Consider the following 21,210-nt stretch of genomic DNA (forward strand, 5'->3'; position numbering starts at 1 on the left):
GCAGCAGCCTTTTCAGTAGTTGCAAGGGCAACAGTCTGGATGATTGACTGATCTGGCCTTGTAACAATAACCAAAACGGCCTTGCTGTGCTGGTACTGCGAACGGCTGAAAGCAAGGGGAAACTACGGCCGTAATTTTTCCCGAGAACATGCAGCTTTACTGTATGATTAAATGATGATGGCGTCCTCTTGGGTAAAATATTCCGGAGGTAAAATAGTATGCCATTCGGATCTCTGGGCGGGGACTACTCAAGAGGATGTCGTTATCAGGAGAAAGAAAACTGGCGTTCTACGGATCGGAGCGTGGAATGTCAGATCCCTTAATCGGGCAGGTAGGTTAGAAAATTTAAAAAGGGAAATGGATAGGTTAAAGTTAGATATAGTGGGAATTAGTGAAGTTCGGTGGCAGGAGGAACAAGACTTCTGGTCAGGTGACTACAGGGTTATAAACACAAAGTCAAATAGGGGTAATGCAGGAGTAGGTTTAATAATGAATAGGAAAATAGGAGTGCAGGTAAGCTACTACAAACAACATAGTGAACGCATTATTGTGGCCAAGATAGATACGAAGCCCACACCTACTACAGTAGTACAAGTTTATATGCCAACTAGCTCTGCAGATGATGAAGAAATTGAAGAAATGTATGATGAAATAAAAGAAATTATTCAGATAGTGAAGGGAGACGAAAATTTAATAGTCATGGGTGACTGGAATTCGAGTGTAGGAAAAGGGAGAGAAGGAAACGTAGTAGGTGAATATGGATTGGGGCTAAGAAATGAAAGAGGGAGCCGCCTGGTAGAATTTTGCACAGAGCACAACTTAATCATAGCTAACACTTGGTTTAAGAATCATGATAGAAGGTTGTATACATGGAAGAACCCTGGAGATACTAAAAGGTATCAGATAGATTATGTAATGGTAAGACAGAGATTTAGGAACCAGGTTTTAAATTGTAAGACATTTCCAGGGGCAGATGTGGACTCTGACCACAATCTATTGGTTATGACCTGTAGATTAAAACTGAAGAAACTGCAAAAAGGTGAGAATTTAAGGAGATGGGACCTGGATAAACTGAAAGAACCAGAGGTTGTACAGAGTTTCAGGGAGAGCATAAGGGAGCAATTGGCAGGAATGGGGGAAAGAAATACAGTAGAAGAAGAATGGGTAGCTTTGAGGGATGAAGTAGTGAAGGCAGCAGAGGATCAAGTAGGTAAAAAGACGAGGGCTAGTAGAAATCCTTGGGTAACAGAAGAAATATTGAATTTAATTGATGAAAGGAGAAAATATAAAAATGCAGTAAATGAAGCAGGCAAAAAGGAATACAAACGTCTGGCTAAGCAGGGATGGCTGGAGGACAAATGTAAGGATGTAGAGGCGTATCTCACTAGGGGTAAGATAGATACTGCCTACAGGAAAATTAAAGAGACCTTTGGAGATAAGAGAACCACTTGTATGAACATCAAGAGCTCAGATGGAAACCCAGTTCTAAGCAAAGAAGGGAAAGCAGAAAGGTGGAAGGAGTATATAGAGGGTCTATACAAGGGCGATGAACTTGAGGACAATATTATGGAAATGGAAGAGGATGTAGATGAAGACGAAATGGGAGATACGATACTGCGTGAAGAGTTTGACAGAGCACTGAAAGACCCGAGTCGAAACAAGGCCCCCGGAGTAGACAACATTCCATTGGAACTACTGACGGCCTTGGGAGAGCCAGTCCTGACAAAACTCTACCATCTGGTGAGCAAGATGTATGAAACAGGCGAAATACCCTCAGACTTCAAGAAGAATATAATAATTCCAATCCCAAAGAAAGCAGGTGTTGACAGATGTGAAAATTACCGAACAATCAGTTTAATAAGCCACAGCTGCAAAATACTAACACGAATTCTTTACAGACGAATGGAAAAACTGGTAGAAGACGACCTCGGGGAAGATCAGTTTGGATTCCGTAGAAATGTTGGAACACGTGAGGCAATACTGACTTTACGACTTATCTTAGAAGAAAGATGAAGGAAAGGCAAACCTACGTTTCTAGCATTTGTAGACTTAGAGAAAGCTTTTGACAATGTTGACTGGAATACTCTCTTTCAAATTCTAAAGGTGGCAGGGGTAAAATACAGGGAGCGAAAGGCTATTTACAATTTGTACAGAAACCAGATGGCAGTTATAAGAGTCGAGGGACATGAAAGGGAAGCAGTGGTTAAGAAGGGAGTAAGACAGGGTTGTAGCCTCTCCCCGATGTTATTCAATCTGTATATTGAGTAAGCAGTAAAGGAAACAAAAGAAAAATTCGGAGTAGGTATTAAAATCCATGGAGAAGAAATAAAAATGTTGAGGTTCGCCGATGACATTGTAATTCTGTCAGAGACAGCAAAGGACTTGGAAGAGCAGTTGAATGGAATGGATGGTGTCTTGAAGGGAGGATATAAGATGAACATCAACAAAACCAAAACGAGGATAATGGAATGTAGTCGAATTAAGTCGGGTGATGTTGAGGGTATTAGATTAGGAAATGAGACACTTAAAGTAGTAAAGGAGTTTTGCTATTTGGGGAGCAAAATAACTGATGATGGTCGAAGTAGAGAGGATATAAAATGTAGACTGGCAATGGCAAGGAAAGCGTTTCTGAAGAAGAGAAATTTGTTAACATCGAGTATAGATTTAAGTGTCAGGAAGTCATTTCTGAAAGTATTTGTATGGAGTGTAGCCATGTATGGAAGTGAAACATGGACGGTAAATAGTTTGGACAAGAAGAGAATAGAAGCTTTCGAAATGTGGTGCTACAGAAGAATGCTGAAGATTAGATGGGTAGATCACATTACTAATGAGGAAGTATTGAATAGGATTGGGGAGAAGAGAAGTTTGTGGCACAACTTGACCAGAAGAAGGGATCGGTTGGTAGGACATGTTCTGAGGCATCAAGGGATCACCAATTTAGTATTGGAGGGCAGCGTGGAGGGTAAAAATCGTAGGGGGAGACCAAGAGATAAATACACTAAGCAGATTCAGAAGGATGTAGGTTGCAGTAGGTACTGGGAGATGAAGAAGCTTGCACAGGATAGAGTAGCATGGAGAGCTGCATCAAACCAGTCTCTGGACTGAAGACCATAACAACAACGATGTACAAAAGTAAAGTTTAGGGTCAACTATTAAGTTGTAAATGAAAATAAAACCATATGGTTGAATGCCAAACACATAAGAAATAAAGTAAAAAATAACATAAAAGTGAAGTAAGGGGACTGTTTATTGAATAAATGTCTTGTACAGAATTTTTTGGAGTATGGTTCTTGGCACTAAACACTGAAGTGACACCAGAAATAGGTATGATACTCAAAGAGATAGTCAAGCGAAATGCTTGTACCAGAAAAGTGTACTAAATCTTCCACAAACTTTGTTCTGTGCTTTGCATTTTAAAAAAAATGCTTGGTGTTACAGAAAGATTATGGAAGATGATGTTAACTCAAAGTTTCTATAGCATTGAGGAAGATATTAATTACCAGCAGAGTTAAAGCTTGTGGAACAGGATTATTCCTGTAAGCTATTTATCCAGTATTTAAACTGAAACTCAACCTGCCCTGCCATGGAACACTTACAGTTTGTGTAAAGATTCTAAATATTGGTAAAAATGTATGAAGAGTATAGAACACTTATTTTCCAGCTTTCTGAATGTCACAGTGAAAAAAATGTATTAATTGCATCTGCAATTTAATATAAGTGGTATGTAAAGATTCAGTGAAATGTTTATATTATTATAAATATCTGTAGCTACCAACAGTCAACAGTAAATTCTCCCTGTCTCTCTCCCTACAAATGGTAATTCCTGTATCATGTATGTGATGAAATCCAGTCCAATGAAATGAAATCATAGGACTCTGTCAGTATCAACAACAAATTATGGTAACATTTCTTGACAGAGCAAATAAAAGACATAAAGCTCAGGAGTAAGCTTAGTATTCAGACGGACACAAAGGACAAAAGATAGAATGAAAAAGTAATACAAGAAGGTCAAGAGTAGGAGCAGGTGCAAATGAATAAAGCAAAAACAATAAAAAAAAGTGTCAAAGCAATAAAAAGGTGAGATTACAGAGAAACTGATATATGTTAAGCCTGTTTTAGTGAGTAAGGGCACATACAAGTTGAAGATTGACTTCAAATCTGTACAGTCTGAAAGTACTTGTGTTTTGGAAGTAATGGGGTGAGTACTTATGTTACAGATGTAAAATTCTCTTATAGGTTCAGCAACAGATACTGCATCAAACAATTCGGTGCCCATTTATTCTGACATGGAGCTTAGTATCAGTCAAGCAACTACAGAAGGTACATGAAAAAAATCCAATTCAGCTGGTGCTTTCATAGGTCATCCCCTTTCCTGGATATTTCTGCTGTGGCAAAGTGAAAGGATATATGGTGCTAGTGAGTTGTGTATAGCAGGTTTTAGACATTTTGAAGAACAATAATCATATGAAAGAAATGTGCAGTTATTAGTGTCGGAGTTTGAAGTTTGTTACAATAGTTATGTGGTCAGCAGTGAGGGTGATTGGGATTTTAGTGTTAAATTTACATCATTCTTATTTGTTATTGGTTTCTACTGTTAGCTACTGTCACCAGTTAAGTAGTTTCTTTATTTGACTGATAAGTGGTGACCAGGCAGAACAATGATTCAAGTGCAGCAACTAGAAAGCATATTTTGGTTAGTCTCCCCTTCCAAATAAGATACAGCTGATGTGGCATGTGTATAATAATCATGTGCTTCTTCCTAATCAAACATGAATTTAGCAGAGGGTAGCAGAGTAGCAACAAAATGATTGAGCTGTTGCACCCGAAAAGAACACAATTAAGAGATGTCATCTTTTAATTTAATCAATATGTGTAAAGAGAAGCTGTGTGTGGAGGGAGTGTGGTATGCTTGCATGTATGCACACCCTTGTGTTGTGGTGAGTGAACCACTCTGCACAAACACAAATACCAACAAAAGGAAATTTAGACATAACATGGTTCATTGAGGCAATGGCCTTGCCGCAGTGGATACACCGGTTCCCGTGGGATCACCGAAGTTAAGTACTGTCGGCCGTGGCTGGCGCTTGGATGGGTGACCATCCAGCCGCCATGCGCTGTTGAACTTTTTCGGGGTGCACTCAGCCTCGTGATGCCAATTGAGAAGCTACTCAACCGAATAGTAGTGGCTCCGGTCAAAGAAAACCATCATAACGACTGGGAGAGCGGTGTGCTGACCACACGCCCCTCCTGTCGGCATCCTCACCTGAGGATGACATGGCGGTTGGATGGTCCCGATGGGCCAATTGTGGCCTGAAACGTAGTGCTTTTATGGTTCATTTATTCCACAGAGGAAAATAGGAGATACCAGTATTTACTATACAGCTGGCTCCAACATGTCATTATGGTATATTACCTGTTTGATTCCTGGACAAATAATTCTCAGCTATAAGTGCAAATCAGCATGTAAGACATTTTATTGATCACCAGATTTGATCTGTGAACCTTCTACTGCATATCTCATAACTGCTGTCGGGTGTGCTATCAAAAGGATGGTCCCTTTTAGCTGTGACAAACTGATTCTCCTTAGTGAGCTATTCTCAGATCATTAAACTACTATCTAGTTGATATGTAACTGCTTCTCACAAACAATCATAATAATTTTACCAGGTTCTGTGTGACCACAACATTAATAACCTATGTGAAGTGCATGCCTTCTTCTGAAAGTAACTTCATAAACTTGTCCTCAGTAAATATATCAGGAGCAACTGAATTCAAGATGAAACTTCCTGGCAGATTAAAACTGTGTGCCAGACCGAGCCTTGAACTCGGGACCTGTGCCTTTCGCAGGCAAGTTCACTACCATCTGAGCTACCGAAGCATGACTCACGCCCGGTACTCACAGCTTTACTTCTGCCAGTACCTTGTGGTGGTTAGTGTTTAACGTCCCGTCGACAACGAGGTCATTAGAGACGGAGCGCAAGCTCGGGTTAGGGAAGGATTGGGAAGGAAATCGGCCGTGCCCTTTCAAAGGAACCATCCCGGCATTTGCCTGAAACGATTTAGGGAAATCACGGAAAACCTAAATCAGGATGGCCGGAGACGGGATTGAACCGTCGTCCTCCCGAATGCGAGTCCAGTGTGCTAACCACTGCGCCACCTCGCTTGGTGCCAGTACCTTGTCTCCTACCTTCCAAACTTTACAGAAGCTCTCCTGCGAACCTTGCAGAACTAGCACTCCTGAAAGAAAGGATATTGCGGAGACATGGCTTAGCCACAGCCTGGGAGATGTTTCCAGAATGAGATTTTCACTCTGCAGCGGACTGTGCACTGATATGAAACTTCCTGGCAGATTAAAACTGTGTGCCCGACCGAGACTCGAACTCGGGACCTCTGCCTTTCGTGGGCAAGCGCTCTACCATCTGAGCTACCGAAGCACGACTCACGCCCGGTACTCACAGCTTTACTTCTGCCAGTACCTCGTCTCTTACCTTCCAAATTTTACAAAAGCTCTCCTGCGAACCTTGCAGAACTAGCACTCCTCAAAGAAAGGATATTGCGGAGACATGGCTTAGCCACAGCCTGGGGGATGTTTCCAGAATGTGATTTTCACTCTGCAGCGGACTGTGTGCTGATATGAAACTTCCTGGCAGATTAAAACTGTGTGCCAGACCGAGACTCGAACTCGGGACCTTTGCCTTTCGCGGGCAAGTGCTGTAATGTTTGGAAGGTAGGAGACGAGGTACTGGCAGAAGTAAAGCAGTGAGTACCGGGCGCGAGTCGTGCTTCGGTAGCTCAGATGGTAGAGCACTTGCCCGCAAAAGCAAAGGTCCTGAGTTCGAGTCTTGGTCGGGCACACAGTTTTAATCTACCAGGAAGTTTCATATCAGCGCACACTCCGCTGCAGAGTGAAAATCTCATTCTGGAAACATCCCCCAGGCTGTGGCTAAGCCATGTCTCCGCAATATCCTTTCTTTTGGGAGTGCTAGTTCTGCTAGTTTATCCTCAGGGAGTCACACTTAGTGACACATGGCTGGCGACCACGGGGCTCCGAGCTGAGTCATGGCATTGCTTCCACTTACATATGCCAGGCTCCTCACTTTTATCTTTCCTATCTGGCCACCCTCGGCCAGCTCTTGTTCTTTTCCGACCCTGATGCTATTAGGTTTCGAGGGCTAGGGGTCTTTCATTTTCCAACCTATACTTCTCATGCAGCGTCTGACCCTGAGCGGGTGGCTGCAAAAGGCATCTGTATCCCATGTTAGGTGCGGCCTCCAGAACTGCGGAAGGCAACAGAATACCACCGCAGATTATCTTCCCTGCATAATGCAGTCTCCATCTTATGCACAAAAAATGGCTTCCTCTCATGTTAAATCAGTGTCCGGAGGTAAAATAGTCCCCCATTCGGATCTCCGGGGGGGGGGGGGGGGGGGGACAATTTGAAAGGAGGCAGAAAATCAAAACGAGGATTGGTGCCTGGAATGTCCGAATTCTGCTACAAGCAGGAAAACTAGAAAACCTTAAAAGAGAGGTGGAAAAGAATCATATGGACCCCGTACGAGTTGCTGAGGTAAGATGGAATGGACACGGAGAGTTGCAGTCAGATGATTATGTATTCTACTACTCAGGAGGAGAAGTAAAAGGAATTAATGGAGTAGGAATGATTATGACAAAGGAATTGGCTAAATGTGTGGAATATGTAGACTATGCAAATGACCGGGTTATTGGTGTAAGGCTGAAAGGAGCACAAAAAGATTTACTGATTGTCCAGGTGTATATGCCAGCTTCAGAACATGATGACCAAATTGTAGAGAAAACGTACAATGTAATAGAGAGAATAATGGACGAAAATAAAAAATGCTGCAAAATAGTAATGGGAGACTGGAACGCCATTGTGGGAGAAGGGAAAGAGGGAAACATAGTAGGCAGTCATGGTCTTGGAAAGAGAAATGACAGAGGTGAATGGTTAATTGACTTCTGCAGGGAAAGGCAGCTGATAGCGGCAAACACGTGGTTCAAGAACCATAAGAGGAGGCTCTACACTTGGAAATCACCAGGGGATAAATACAGAAACCAAATCGATTTTATACTGGTGGAAGAAAGATACAGGAATGGAATCAAGAAGGTGCACACATTACCAGGTGCAGATATTAATAGTGACCACAACTTACTTACGGCAGAAATAGAAATAAGAATGAAAAAACTGAAAAAGGCGACAATGGTGAAGAAGTGGGATCTAGAGAAGATAAGGTTCAACAAAGAACAAATTACAGAAATGCTGTCTCGGGACTTTCTAAACACATTACGAGACAAAGAAGCACCTGGTAATGCCAACGAGTACTGGAATATGCTGAAAGAAGGAATCATTAAAGCAGGACAGCAAAATATAGGATATGTAAAAGGGAAAAGGTCAAAAAAAACCATGGGTCACACAAGAAATGATTTCCAAGATGGAGGAGAGAAGAAAATTGAAAAACAAGAACATTGAAGATGCAAGAAAGATATACCGAAGGTTAAATAACGAACTGCGAAGAGAAACAGAGCAGGCTAGGAAAAAATGGCTAAAAGAGGAATGTGATGAAATTGAAGAACTGGACAGGAAGGGAAGATACGACTTACTATACAACAGAGTAAAGACTATGACATGGGAACAAAACAGTGCAGGAAGTGCTACTATGGAAATTTTGAGTAAAGACGAAGAGGTAGTGTACAAAGATCGTGGCGATGTCCTCCAGAGATGGGAAGAATATATAAAAGAGCTATATGACACAAATAGCAAACCAGAAACTCTGGAACTTGAATCACACAACAGTGTAAGTGATGAAGAGAAAGGACCGACCATCATAATGGAAGAACTAAAGTCTGCCATTGCTGTAATGAAAAATGGCAAAGCAGTAGGTACAGATACAATACCAGGTGAAATACTAAAATGCTTGAACCACAATGGAATAAGAGAAATATTGAGGTTATGTAATAAAATATATGACAGTGGTGAATGGCCTGAGGACTTTTTGACAACAGTAATGATTCCATTACCGAAAAAACAAGGAACCAAGAAATGCAGCGAGCACAGGACAATCAGCCTCATTTCACATGCAGCCAGAGTGATGTTAAGAATAATTAATAAAAGACTTGAAAAAGTAATAGAGGAGAATCTCGGGGAGGAGCAGTTTGGCTTTAGATGGAATACGGGCACCAGAGATGCAATAGGGCTCCTACGAATCTTGGGAGAAAGGTTTATTGAAAAAGGAAGAGACCTATATATGTGCTTCATCGATTTAGAAAAGGCATTTGACAATGTGGTTTGGGACAAGCTGGCGACTATTATGAGGGAAAAGAGAGTGGACTGGAAAACCAGAAGACTTATAAACTCATTATATCTTAATCAAAAAGTTTCAGTTTAAGTGAGAGGAGAAAGTACAAACTGGATCAGACTAGGGAAAGGTGTAAGACAAGGATGCTGTTTATCACCTACTCATTTCAACCTGTACTTGGAAAATATGATTGACCAATGCTCATTAGATGACAAAGGAGTAGAAATTGGAGGAAGAAGAGTAGGGTGCTTGAGATTTGCTGATGACATGGTCCTTCTAGCCACAGGGGAAAAAGAATTACAGGATTTGGTGGACACCATTGCAACTAACGGAAAAAAATATGGAATGAAAATTAACACAAATAAAACAAAAGTATTGGCAATAGGAGGAAATAAGGAAATAAAAATTGTGCTGAATGGAGAAACACTAGAACAGGTGCAAAATTTTAAGTATCTTGGAAGCAGGATAGACACCGACTGGAAGTGCACCACAGAAATTAAAAGAAGGATAGCAATGGCAAAAGAGGTGTTTTATAAGAAAAGGAGAATCTTCTGCAGTGGTCTGGACAGAGAACTCAGAAAGAGACTCATAAAATGTCTTGTATGGAGTGTTCTTCTATATGGTGCTGAAACATGGACTATGAGGAAAAAAGACAGAGAAAGGCTGGAGGCTTTTGAGATCTGGACATGGAGGAAGATGGAAAGAATAAGTTGGATGGACAGAGTAAAAACTGAAGAGGTACTGAGAAGAGTGGGAGAGAAAAGACAGTTACTAGATGTAATAAAGAGAAGAAAAAGAAATTGGATTCGGCATATATTAAGAAAGAATGACGGACTGATAAAAACAGTTTTAGAGGGTTATGTAGAAGGGAAAAGGAAGCAAGGAAGGAAAAGATTCCAGATACTGGATGACATGATGGACGGTACAACGTACAGCAGCCTTAAGAAGGAAGCAATGGTTCGCAGAAAATGGAGAGGCAAAGGCCCTGCTAATATAGCAGATAACTGATGATGATGAGTTCTGCAAGGTTCGCAGGAGAGCTTCTGTAAAGTTTGGAACGTAGGAGACGAGGTACTGGCAGAAGTAAAGCTGTGAGTACCGGGTGTGAGTCATGCTTCAGTAGCTCAGATGGTAGAGCACTTGCCCGTGAAAGGCCAAGGTCCCGAGTTCGAGTATCGGTCGGGCACACAGTTTTAATCTTCCAGGAAGTTTCATATCAGTGCACACTCCGCTGCAGAGTGAAAATCTCATTCTGGAAACATCCCCCAGGCTGTGGCTAAGCCATGTCTCCGCAATATCCTTTCTTTCAGGAGCGCTAGTTCTGCAAGGTTCACAGGAAAGCTTCTGTAAAGTTTGCAAGGTAAGAGACGAGGTACTGGCAGAAGTAAAGCTGTGAGTACCGGGCGTGAGTCGTGCTTCGGTAGCTCAGATGGTAGAGCACTTTCCCACGAAAGGCAAAGGTCCCGAGTTCGAGTCTCGGTCGGGCACACAGTTTTAATCTGCCAGGAAGTTTCATATCAGCGCACAGTCCGCTGCAGAGTGAAAATCTCATTCTGGAAACATCTCCCAGGCTGTGGCTAAGCCATGTCTCCGCAATATCCTTTCTTTCAGGAGTGCTAGTTCTGCAAGGTTCGCAGGAGAGCTTCTGTAATGTTTGCAAGGTGGGAGACGAGGTACTGGCAGAAGTAAAGCTGTGAGTACCGGGCGTGAGTCGTGCTTCGGTAGCTCAGATGGTAGAGCGCTTGCCTGCGAAAGGCAAAGGTCCCGAGTTTGAGTCTCGGTCGGGCAAACAGTTTTAATCTGCCAGGAAGTTTCATATCAGTGCACACTACGCTGCAGAGTGAAAATCTCATTCTGAATTAAAGATGTTTGCTTAGAAGCAGGTATAGGTGGGCTACAGAGCAGGAAATAGATGCATATAACTGGGCCGTTGGCTTTGGTATCGTTTGTGAATGAGAGATAATGGCAGATATACCACGGACCACATTTCATTCCCTCTGAACAGCTCAGATTTTTCTATGACAGAAAGGTGTGAAATGGCCCCTGCACGTCCAGTAGGGCATATGAGAGGCTGCTTGATAAAATAAACAGTGATTGTCATGCACACTGCCGAAGTTGTATAATAGAGAAATGCTTGTAGCTATATGACATTTATTCATTTATTTATTCCTCATACAAGTATATTTTTACCAACTATCTGGACAGTACCATGTTGCGAGAGGGGTGTATTGGCCCATGTGGTTTTCAACTTGTCAGTTTAGGTGCCTTTTATTAATGTTTTTCGGCAGCTAATGGTGGTGTTCCTGTGCCCATACTAATCTCTGTAGTTTGTGTTGAGCTATGGACAGAGATACTGTAGTGGGACAGTGGTTTTGTAGACTAAATGAAGAGAAGATTCAGGTTGACATGTCTGCTCACCTGTTGTTGTTGCTCAGGAGTGAGCTGGCGAGTGATTCTCTGCACTGTGGTCTGACTAACCACATGGTCAATGGTAATTGTTATTAGTTACGCATGAGACTCCATTCTGGCAGTGGTGGGTGACCACACGGTCACTGAAATGGAATATCCCATGCAGCGGGCATGGCGAGATCTGGCCATGATGAAAAGCACTGAAACTGCGATTTTTGTTCATCCTGCACTATAATGCCACACTGACAGCCAGTACAAGGACTGGTGAATGCTAGTCATGTAATGCATTGATTTATTCTGTTTTTTGTGCTTGCAGAAGGGCTCTTGTTCTCCAAAACAGCAGCTATCTCTATTTCAATTACCTACTCATGAATGTATGGCACAGAAGAGTAAATGACTTCCTGTTGTTATAAAATTAAAATACTAGTTAAAGTATTATGTACCAATTAGTGAATGAAAAGGATATTAGTGTGCAACAAATGGATTATTTCAAATACCTATAAACTAACTAATTACATATTCTTCTGTTCTCCACACAAATGATCTACAGGAAAGAACAGGAGGAGCCTGTTAAAGTCGTAGGTGTTCAAGTACTCACGTCGTAGGAGCATCAAGCTTTCGATGGTCATGGGGATCATACTCCTGGTGCTCAGCTGCGTCAGTCTTGGCATGTGGTTGCTCTTTGGAGATGTTGTTCTGATGTCCAGTTATTGTGAACACTCCATCTCGGCTGCTCGAGTCATCACTCGGTGAGCCCAATTCCACATCATGCATGGCGCTGTCGCCATTAGGTTGTCCAGGTGGCCTGGAAATGGACCATTCCCTGAAATTTAATATTTCACATAATCTTATGTGCAGTTCAACTACTATTGCAGAAACTAAGGATATGTACAATGTTATGAAAAAAGAAAATATTGTTGCTATGTGAAATATCCCTCGTATCATAACTAGATCGAATCTACATGACAGACTAACACCTGTTGGTCTGGCACATTGGCAAGATTGATTATGGCTTTCAGGCAACTTCTTGCACTCTTTTTGGAAAATGCTGGGTGGTTCCCAGTCTCCACATAAGAAATTATGATTCACAATCAGTTAACACACAGGACAAAATTTACAATTCACAGGCTGACGGCACGCATGACTTTCCTTCCTTAGGTTAGTAAGCAACAGTGGTGGCAGGAAGGGCAACTGGCCACAAAACTAAATAAAATTAAATTTGGCAAATCTAAAAGCCATCAGACACTGTACATAGCTATAAATGTTAGAACAGAGGGATCACAGAATCTCTGATGTATTTTGCTCCAGATATTGCTTTGATACACTTGATTCTTGTACCTATCTGTTATCAAAGAAACGAAACAGGGAACTGTAAAGACAAAGTGGGTTCACCAGATAGACTGTCTTCAGGCAGAAATGAAAAGTATCCTCTGTTTCACAGGGTACCCCCCAGCACCGGTTTGATAACATTTTCCACACAAGTGATTTATCATTTGTGGAGCCTCCCTTCTGCCCACTTTTCCCTTGTACACTTCGCATTCGGGAGGACGATGGTTCAATCCCGCGTCCGGCCATCCTGATTTAGGTTTTCTGTGATTTCCCTAAATCACTCCAGGCAAATGCCGGGATGGTTCCTCTGAAAGGGCACGGCCGACTTCCTTCCCAGTCCTTCCCTAATCCGATGAGACCGATGACCATGCTGTCAGGTCTCCTTCCCCAAACCAACCAACCAACCAACCAACCTTGTACACTTTCACACAAGCCAGTTTTCTCTACTAATTGTGATACACACTGTATACAAATCTTGCAAGCTACTGACTGTGAAACCTCCTGTATGGACTTCAGTCGTGGCACCTCTGCCGTTGCTCTCAGCTTGGTGCCACAAACAGTGGCTTGTGTCACTTGTGTCTTAATCTGGCCCTTGAGTATGTCCGTACCTGAGGTTAAACAAATCTCAAATGAAAGTTAGGAGATGAATTCTCAAACACTGAAACTGGTAAAGACGCAATGGAAGAAGACAGGAAGCAAGTATACATAAGAATGTTGACACGGAGGAAATGAGGGGCAAGAATATAGCAGATCGCCGAAGGAAGGTAGGGGGTTGACCGAAGCGTCCAATCCCACCCGTCGGATTTGACCCGTGACGTAAGGGTGTTGTGGTGTGTGACATCATGACGGCGTAGAATTTAGTTTGTGAGAGTGGCGTGTTTGCAGCTGTCGTTTTGATGTGGTCGGTGGTGCTCTCTCGTGGTGGGTTAGGTGTTGTTTTTGGTTTAGTTTGCGTGTGTGGCTTGTATATAGGTGGTGTATTGTTGTGGTGGGTGGTTCTCTCTGGTGGTGTGTTTATGGGAAGCGTGTTTCGTGGCGTATGGGACTCATTTGCGTGATAGCATTGCACGTGTGTGGTACCGGGACTGTGCTTTCAGCGGAATATTTTTCAGTGAGTTAACGATTTTAGTTTTGTTATTTCGACGTTATTGTAGTTTTTTTCTGTTCATCGTGTGTGAATTTTGGTAAACTGCTTTTTTTGTCTTTGGTGGGTATGGATATGACTGACAAGGTCAACAGTTTTCGGTTGTCGGCGATGATGGGGGACAGTGCGTTGTCTCTAATAAAATTTTTGGATGAAGTCGTGAAGTGTTCAGTATGTCGTGAAGAAATGAGGCTTACTAAATTTCTGGCGTCTCGGACCAGGGACAGCTGTATGTGGAGATGTCATAAGGATAACAGGTCAAGGGAAGTGTTCGATTCCAATTTCGTTGGTTTGTTGTGTTTTGTGAGGTCGTGATCATTGTGGACGTGGTTGTAGTTTTGGGTTTTATTATTTGGTATCGGTAGTTTCTGTTAACCTATATAGGTCAAGGGAAGTGTTAGATTCCAATGTGTGTTTGTGGCAGTGGGTGTTCCGGTATTGGGTGTTGCTGTTGAGCTATATAGGTCAAGGGACGTGTTCGATTCCAATTTGTGGGATCGGCAGCTGCTGTTGAGCTATATAGGTCAAGGGAAGTGTTATTTGTGGGATCTGGAGCTGATGTTGAGTTATATAGGACACGGGAAGTTTCCGATTCCAGAAGATATTGTGTTTAGTGGAATTTGGGGAGTTTTATGTTGTCGGGGTTTTTTTTTGTCGTTTTGTGTGGTTTGGTATGGTGGTGTGTGTCTAAATTTGTTTATATTTACTTTGTCCCCATCCGTCCACAGCTCGTGGTCGTGCGGTAGCGTTCTCGCTTCCCACGCCCGGGTTCCCGGGTTCGATTCCCGGCAGGGTCAGGGATTTTCTCTGCCTCGTGATGACTGGGTGTTGTGTGATGTCCTTAGGTTAGTTAGGTTTAAGTAGTTCTAAGTTCTAGGGGACTGATAACCATAGATGTTAAGTCCCATAGTGCTCAGAACCATTTGAACCATTTTTTTTGTCCCCACCCAAAAACCCCCAATTTCTCACGTTTCTCCCGTTAGTTTCATTAGGTTTCTTGTGGAACGTGTGTGTGCTGGTTTTTCAATGTATTTTCGTGTTTGTGGTCATGTTTACGTAATGACGTCATAGGCGCCATATTGGAGTCGTAACGTATGGTCGTTTCCGCCATATTTGTGATGTCATGGGTCAAAGCAGACGGGTGGAATCGGACCCTTCTGTATTTCCAAAGTAGGCATTAGGACCAGATGGCTGCCAACGAGAAAGACAACTTACCTTTAGAGCAATGGTGATGTCAAATATTGGCACAGAAATAATATATAGACACACACAGGGTATTCAGTTGACATTCGAAGCTCATATGTACTCATCTAATGCATCTGACTACAGAAGATTTTGGTTGGTCACTTGCAACTTTTCGTATTTGTAAGTGGGCTTATTTTTTGCCATTTGTAAGGGCGCCATTATTGTTTACATACTTGTCGATGGGCCATTTCTCTGAATTGACATATTTACGCTACCCGGTACTTGTAGAATTACTGTTTTTTTTTTTTCATTGTAAATGATGCTGTAATGCTTTGAAACGAGCTTGCGAAACAAATACATGTAGGAGCTGCAAGGTGATATTACTTTTCCTCATATAAAGCGAGAATCTTTACAAGAACTGTAGGTCGGACGAGACCATTGCTTTGAAGGAAATTTTCTTGTCCTCAATTGCCTCCATTGTCCACTGGAGTTACATCTGGTTTATTTCGTCTACACCTTCGAAACACCCATTAAACTACGACAGTACTCGTAAAACAAACAAACCTTCTTATTGTCGCCAAAGCGTCTTTCGTAAGAAGCAGATACTACCAAGGAAACACGGTACAAGCAAAACACAACACCAGATTCACTTCCTTCAGATCAGTCGTCATCAAAAAGTTTTCGTGCGGCCCGTGATTCTCACCCATATTGTATAATTATATGCGTGTAGCATCTAACAGCCGAACCCAAAAACGTCAACTAACGGTAAGAGCTTAGGAGTGTAATATTCCTCCTCAGGAACAAACAAAACCACAGAGTCAGTAATGTTTCAAGAAGTGCTTAATTTTTGTTGACTTTCTTGAATTCGGCCTTGAGCTAAGTAAAGTTGGCCCCTTACCTCAGGGGCAGCGTGGTTAGAGGAAATGAGAGGGGGAATGTTTCATTGTTTGTCTTCAGTGCTGAGAACTCAACGTGTGTGCGCGACTCTTACCGCTCAGCTGCTATGGTACTAAGTTTGATGCGAAAGCAACACGGATTCGTGAATGTGCATTATAGAAGCGGCCATATGCAAGTGCGGCACTAAAAAAATCTTTGCAAACTAAGACGACGCTCGGCGCGGTGGCTGCTGGGAGCGATCGTAAAAAGAAATTTATATACGGCCGCTTCCATCAGCCATCACACCGAGTATCACCTTAATTTGCACGGACTTGCTGGAGGGATTATGAAATTAAACTAAGGTAGTTGTAGCAAAACGCAGTGAGCAGGAGAAAAATTACATTTAAAAGTCCTGTGCCGGCCGGAGTGGCCGAACGGTTCTAGGTGCAACAGTCCTTAGGTTAGTTAGGTTTAAGTAGTTGTAAGTTCTAGGGGACCGATGACCTCAGACGTTAAGTCCCATTGTGCTCAGAGCCATTTGAACTTTTTTTTGAAAAGTCCTGTAAACATTTGAGACTGTTAATTAAATCTGACATTGTCAGAAAATGAGAAACCGATCAAATATAAATTTCTTAATTTTTTTTTTGTATGTACATTTTATAATTGAATGCAATCTCATTATGCATGGTTTTGAAATATGTGGTTTTACATTGCTGTTTATTGAGTATTATATTAAAAGTGTTACATATGCGGCGCTTCAGTCTGGAACCGCGCGATCACTACGGCCGCAGGTCCAAATCCTGCCTCGAGCATGGATGTGTGTGATGTCCTTAGGTTAGTTAGGTTTAAGTAGTTGTAAGTTCTAGAGGATTGATGACCTCATATGTTAAGTCCCATAGTGCTCAGAGCCATTTGTTACATATACGGACATGATCCTAGCTACACAGAAAATGCAGAGTTTTCACTTTCCGCAAGTGATCTTAGCATGGTTGCTTAGTCAACTAAACGAATCATCACATTCAAATATTTTACAACGTATACATTCTAGATAATTAAAAAATTTAAAAGATTTTTTTTAATTTTAAGAAATTTGTGATTGTCTCCTATTGCAAATGCATTAAAAATCAGTACAGTTACTGTTATTAATCATGTAATCATCCGTTCATAAAGATAACACAACATCACTTCGTCACCCAATAAGACTGCCACAACTTTGGGGTCGCTGAGGATGGCAGCAATATGAAACAGAAGCGTCGACAAGATATATTGTGAATGGTGCAGAATTTTAACGAGGCCGGCCACGGCGGGTTCAGGGAGTTTCACCTGCCTTGAGACGACTGGATGTTTGTGCTGGCCTCATCGTTCCTTCATCATCATTCATGAAAGTGGCGAGATTGGACTGAGCAAGGTTGGGAATTTGTACGGGCGCTGATAACCGCAGTTGAGCGCCCCACAAGCCAAACATCAACATCGAGGCCGGCAGCAAATTACAGCGCTCTTACTGTAACTAGTCTATTGGGATCTCATAATATACTAATTTATGTAAGCTACCAATTACTAACAAAATCGGTATATAGGGTGATTCACGAAGATATGCAAATTTTTTGTAATAAGTTATTCTACAAGTAAAACTGAAGAAAAAAGTTCATGTAAACATAGTTCCGCAAATATTGAGCTACGGATTTACGGCTAATAAAAGATTTTGCCTTAAATTTAGGAACATCGGTAATACGAAGCCATCGCAAAACTGTACGAGATTAAAGTAAAGCACGATTTCCATTTATTTTCCTGTTATTGATCTGATGAATGTCCCAGACGTGTATCTGCAGTAATTTTCCAGTTATGCTAAGTCGCTGCTGGGAATTGCGTAGTACTGTAGCATGTGGGTTTGCTTCAGACCACACGTGCTCGTTCAAATGGCTCTGAGCACTATGGGACTTAACTTCTAAGGTCATCAGTCCCCTTGAACTTAGAACTACTTAAACCTAACTAACCTAAGGACATCACACACATCCATGCCCGCGGCAGGATTCGAAACTGCGACCGTAGCGGTCGCGCGGTTCCAGACTGTAGCGTCTAGAACCGCTCGGCCACCCCAGCTGGCCGTGCTCGTTATGTAGTTTATACCATTTCGCGTAAACTGTACATCATCAATAAATAAAATGCATTTATGTACCTGCTGATTAGTATTTAACCAGTTGCACAACTCTAAGCGAAGGGCAGGATCTCCTGATCGTAAATGATGCACTTTTTGTTAATGGTAAGGATACATATTACTGTGTTTCAGTGTACACCATACCTTAGATTGTGAAATGCTTAATCATTGAGATATACGTCGTGTACTAGTACCGGGGCTACGTTGAACAGCATCCATAATATCCTCATCATGGTCTTCATGTACAGAACGCTCGTACTGATTATGAACGCTAGGTAAAGAATCTGTCACCCGTAACATTTGTGATACTCCTCTAACGGTTCGTGCATTCGGAAGCCTCCGAGGTCGATAAAGTACGCAGTTTTCCTTAACTGCAGCCGTAGCATTATCATCACATTTGCCATAAGTAAACACCACATCGGCGTATTCCTCTCCCGAAAATTTGAAAGGCATCGCTACTTCATAAATAATCTTGTAAACTAAAATAGTTACTATGTAGTTTCACTTAAATACACTGCTGTTATTATGATCTTTCACAGAACAATACAGAAAACTAATCGTTTCAAGGTTACGAAACGAGTGATACAACTCACTAACGGTTGCCAACAATGACATAAACGTTTCAACATTCTTAATGAAAAGTAGACAAATGTATAATAATCTTTGCTTCTGTGGGTGTTATGGAAAACTACTGCAGATACACGTATGGGACATGTTTTATTAGATTCACCACACCAATAACAAAAAAATAAATGGAAATCGTGCTTTCCTTTAACCTGTAACTCCGTAACTAAGCATTTGCGGACCTATGTTTATATGAACTTTTTTCTTCAGTTTTACTTGTAGAATAACATATTAAAATATTTGCATATCTTCGTGCATCATCCTGTATATGCGGCCCGCTGAGTCGCTGCACTATGTCAGTATTGGCTTTTGAGCAAAAAAGTTTGACGACCACTGCTCTAGACCATTCAAAACTCACCCTAAATGTCCGCTGCAAGCGTCTTTATCCGCTCCCATATGCCAATTATCGCAGTACGTCATTTGATTCTGAAGAGTTAGTAATAGCAAATCCAGTGTCCACGTCCAGTGAATCTTCAGCATAGCATATGCATATTTACCGAGAAATTCCTTAAATCTACTGATACACTTGCACAACTTGTTACAGAAATTAGTACTACGCAAGCAGGTAAACTGCTGAAGCTGAAGCATATGTAGTACAAGGCACGTTGAGACACGTAAACAGACAAACACACACACAGCCTTTTTTCTGGAAGTTTTCCATGGATTTAACATACCTGCAGGAACTGGAAATCGTCTGTGTGTCTCTCTCTCCCTCTTCCTGTCTCTCTCTCTCTCTCTCTCTCTCTCACACACACACACACACACACACACACACACACACTAGGCTAGCATATTTTTTTCTGGAGGTTTCCCTTCGTTTTAACGCAAATGCAGGAACTGGAAGTTCGTTCGTTCGTTCGTTCGTTCGTTCCTTCCTTCCTCTGTCTCAGGTTAAATTTAACATTAATATGCTATCCGATTTATATTAGCAACGGGAGTAAGCCGTCTGTCTATGTGTCTCTCCGTCTCCCCCCCCCCCTCTCTCTCTCTCTCTGTCTCTCTCTCTCTCTCTCTCTCTCTCTCTCTCTCTCACACACACACACACACACACACGCACACGCAGCCGCCAATGTGGTCGAGCGGTTCTAGGCGCTACAGCCTGGAACCGCGCGACCGCTACGGTCGCAGGTTCGAATCCTGCCTCGGGCATGGATGTGTGTGATGTCCTTAGGTTAGTTACGTTTAAGTAGTTCTAAGTTCTAGGAGACTGATGACCTCAGAAGTTAAGTCCCATAGTGCTCAGAGCCATTTTTTGAACACACACACACACACACACACACACACACACACACACACTAGGCAAGCATAATCTTATCCGGAAGTTTCCTTTGGTTTTAACGTAAATGAAGGAACAGGAAATTCCTTCCTAATATTCCAGATTGGAAACCCTTCAGCCTCAGCCCATGGTGTTCTGGATGCATCATAGATCTGAGGGTATGCTGCTATCTTGGATAGGGAATGAGGACTGAAAAAAAGCTATGTCGTGCTGCTGGGTATCATCGTTTGTTTATAAATTAATAGTAGCTTGATAACGTTGTATATTGAAATGGGACTATCTTCCCACTCCTCTCTGAAATTCCTTCCTCATGTCAACTTCCTCTGAAGAGGTCATTTTAGCTCGAAATTTTAACTTTCTGAACTTTATACTGCTATGTCAATATCAAGTTCCAGGAGTAAACAACCCTTTAAAAAATTACTACTGATGAGTTTACTATCTCAGATTAAATTTCACATTAATGTGCTATCCGATTTATGTTAGCAACTACGGGCTACGGGGAGTAACCCTTTTGTTAATAATCCAACTTTGAAATTTAGTTTTATAAATTATAGAGCACAGCAATCAGTCGTCCTTTTTTGCAGAGGGCGCCATGTAGCCAATCGATATGTTCTCCACACAGCCTACCTTCATTATACAGTGGTATCCAAAGACCTATGACTGACATGCATTGAGGCTATAAAATAGTGGTATGTAATCTAATGTATAAGCCATATGGGTTATGCCACGAGTTGTAACTTTTTATAGTATCGCCTGACCATGCACTTCTTGTATTTTTTAGCACTGATAATGGCTAGGCACTAGCCGAAATCTGGATCTGCCAAATAAAACCTGCGATAAAGGACGGCTGAGTCGGTGGGTGCATCCATGTTCTTAATGGAAGGTAAACTGTTCAAACATC

The 21,210-nt window shown here is 42.0% G+C and overlaps 1 protein-coding gene across 6 annotated transcripts in view; it reads right to left on the reverse strand.

Moving 5' to 3' along the window:
* Positions 1 to 21,210, reverse strand: part of LOC126188141 (proton-coupled amino acid transporter-like protein CG1139) — a 287,833-nt gene that overhangs the window by 59,685 nt on the left and 206,938 nt on the right. For 3 of the 6 annotated variants that reach the window (XM_049929636.1, XM_049929635.1, XM_049929637.1), the window contains exon 3: positions 12,319 to 12,525. In XM_049929636.1, coding sequence (XP_049785593.1) covers positions 12,319 to 12,525 — 207 coding nt within the window. Of the gene's footprint in view, positions 1 to 12,318; positions 12,544 to 21,210 lie in introns of all 6 variants that reach the window. The other 3 variants (XM_049929633.1, XM_049929632.1, XM_049929634.1) reach the window with 1 other exon arrangement.

The sequence above is a fragment of the Schistocerca cancellata genome, chromosome 5 (genome assembly GCF_023864275.1).
Source record: "Schistocerca cancellata isolate TAMUIC-IGC-003103 chromosome 5, iqSchCanc2.1, whole genome shotgun sequence".
Lineage (NCBI taxonomy): Eukaryota > Metazoa > Arthropoda > Insecta > Orthoptera > Acrididae > Schistocerca > Schistocerca cancellata.